Source organism: Fomitiporia mediterranea (assembly GCF_000271605.1).
Source record: "Fomitiporia mediterranea MF3/22 unplaced genomic scaffold FOMMEscaffold_4, whole genome shotgun sequence".
In the NCBI taxonomy this organism is placed as follows: Eukaryota; Fungi; Basidiomycota; class Agaricomycetes; order Hymenochaetales; family Hymenochaetaceae; genus Fomitiporia; species Fomitiporia mediterranea.
The window spans coordinates 3222075-3224536 of NW_006760389.1; the positions used below are offsets into that span (position 1 = coordinate 3222075).

At 35.4% G+C, this 2462-nt stretch overlaps 1 protein-coding gene across 1 annotated transcript; it reads left to right on the forward strand.

Moving 5' to 3' along the window:
- Positions 1–767: 767 nt before the first annotated feature.
- FOMMEDRAFT_18783 (uncharacterized protein) lies at positions 768–1682 on the forward strand. The gene is made up of 3 exons (XM_007264871.1): positions 768–1080; positions 1132–1460; positions 1520–1682. Exons 1-2 carry the CDS (start codon positions 941–943, stop codon positions 1295–1297), a joined length of 306 nt encoding a protein of 101 aa, XP_007264933.1. The 5' UTR covers positions 768–940; the 3' UTR covers positions 1298–1460; positions 1520–1682.
- Positions 1683–2462: the final 780 nt, after the last annotated feature.

Here is a 2462-nt window from a genome sequence, read left to right on the forward strand (position 1 = left end):
CATCAGGAAAATGTTACATTTCTTGTAATTTCTTATAGACCTTGTAAAGTAACATGTGTATTGTATATACATTGTAAAGTAATTGTAAGGTTTGTAAATGAATTGTAACATTTAAATAAAACATATTAATGTATATAAAGACTACATAAGTACTAAGGATGAATAAAATCTATTACATGTATTATACTAACTTTGTATAATAACCTAAAGTATTATGCTTGTATTACATTTAAATTATAATCTTAAAAAAGAGTTATATTTATAATATAATAATGTAATAATAACTATTGTTATCTTATTATTTATGCAAAAGGTATATTAATGTATATAATAGTGTAAGAGCACTTGTTATATCCCTATTATCTTAATAAAAGTATACTATAAGTATATAATATGTACATTATACTTAGATTATCTTGGGCAACTGATACCTAACTTGCTTATGTAATCAACGGCTGAAGATTGAGAGCATATAATGACACACTTATGTGTGCCACTCTTTCTCTTCAACCTCCACCACCTCTCTAAGTCTAACTCTCTGCTGTGCTACCATGTTGTTACTTTTGTTCTCTCTAAGTCTCTAGTCTTTCTCTTCTTGCATGCATCCTACTAGCTGCCACCCTGCCTTCAACAACATTGACAATAAACATTGCTACACTTGTCTCTCTAATCAACTGTTGTGATGCCTGTACTGAGTCCCAGATTCCACACAGCTGATTACACTGTACCCTCCCAGTCTCAACAATGTTAAATGCAAGCAACTGGTTCACTTCATAATAACCTGTACAATAGTTACTCATCCCTCTCCTCCCAACTTTTTGTCTCCCTTACATCCCTTCTGCTCCTTGTTCTGCTGATTGCATTGCCTCTCCTTCATTGTCCTCCTTTCTACACCACCTTCCCTTTTGCATTCACATTCTTGCATCTGCATTGTCAACCAATGCCGAGCAAATTCTTCAAAAATCCTATACACTTGCATACTTCTTCCTGCTCTACAGTGCAAGCAACAATTGATGAGCACACACTTGCAACAATGTCCATGTACATCTACTCCCATTGTGCTACCCCTTCTCTTACTTGGTATGTGCTCTCCTTCCCCACCTGTGCAATGCTTGACATCATTCTTGGTAGGCCCACACTGTATGCATTTACATTCCTCTGTGCCAGGCATGACACCACATTGAACAGGAGTAGTAGCCTATTGCTCACACCTATTCAAGATGAGTTGAATCTGTCCACATCTTCCACTTCACCCTTGCCCTTCAATCCAGAACGTCCCAGAGATACACCTTTGTAGTCATCTGTAATGGCTCAGTTTACTGTACCTCTGATTGTGAGACATAGCCAGAGCATACAATGTGCACTTACAGACACAGCTTTGCTTGCTACTCAAATCAGTTCATTCAATACTCTGGATCTCAACCCTGGTGCACTACTCACACTTGCTACATGCTGTCATAGTGCATCCATCTCTTTACTTCAAGCACCTACACTTGCTAACAACCCATTACCTCCTTAGCAAGTCAACCTCCAAACCTGCCTCACAAGTGCAACCTTGACCTCTACAATCTGTACAATCTCACAATCCACACACAACTCAACTTGCAGGGACAGAGTGGCAACCAAGGCATAGTGACAAAGACTACCTCAAACAGCTGAGGAACACATTTGTTCTCTATTGTCAATACACTCACCATCTGTTGTCAGATTATTTCCCTAATTGTTGTAGATAATAATGTATTTATACAATATTTCAATATAATTATAAACTGTTATTTCAATAACAAATGGATATAAGGACAAACTTATCTTATACATCTTATATTTATATGTTTTCCTTGTTAAAATAATAAGTATTATAATACTTAGCCATTTTGTGAGGTGCACTTTAAGCACTTGTATATCTTAGTAAGTACTACAATTCTTATTATTCTTGACCAGATAGTCAAGACTTTTTAATAGCTTTCTTAGCTTCTTATTACCTTCCTAAAACCCCTAGGTACACAATAAGCTCTTATACATAATGTAGAAAATATATATAATTTATATACATATAAGCTAATACAAAGTTTGAGATATTTTCCTAATGTATGTCTACTAAAGCTTAGCTGATCTGAGAGAATGCTACAAAGCCTCTAATATTGACTCTAGACAATCTGACACTGTATACTCAGTTATGAATCTCTGTGTTCTGTAGGTACACATTTGTTAAATCTGTTCTTACAACCTATATGGTTGTAGTTGTAATAGGATACTTACAGAATAGTAGACTGTACTAGTAGTACAAATATGACTAGCCTAGGCTTGAGAGGCTTATACTAGACACATTCTATCAGAAGCTCTAATGTAAAATACTCTCTACAGACTAGGTAGAGTAAACTAGGAACAAGCTGCTAGTAACACAGTAAGATAGTTGTAACTTTTGAGAATGACAGTTACAGGATACTAGAATAAATTTCAGT

What these genes read in the sequence shown, in the direction of transcription:
- FOMMEDRAFT_18783 (XM_007264871.1), top strand. Translation starts at nt 941, where the DNA reads ATGCCGAGCAAATTCTTCAAAAATCCTATACACTTGCATACTTCTTCC. An exon ending in GCTACCCCTTCTCTTACTTG is followed by an intron (nt 1,081 to 1,131) that starts GTATGTGCTCTC and finishes CATTCTTGGTAG; the next exon opens with GCCCACACTGTATGCATTTA.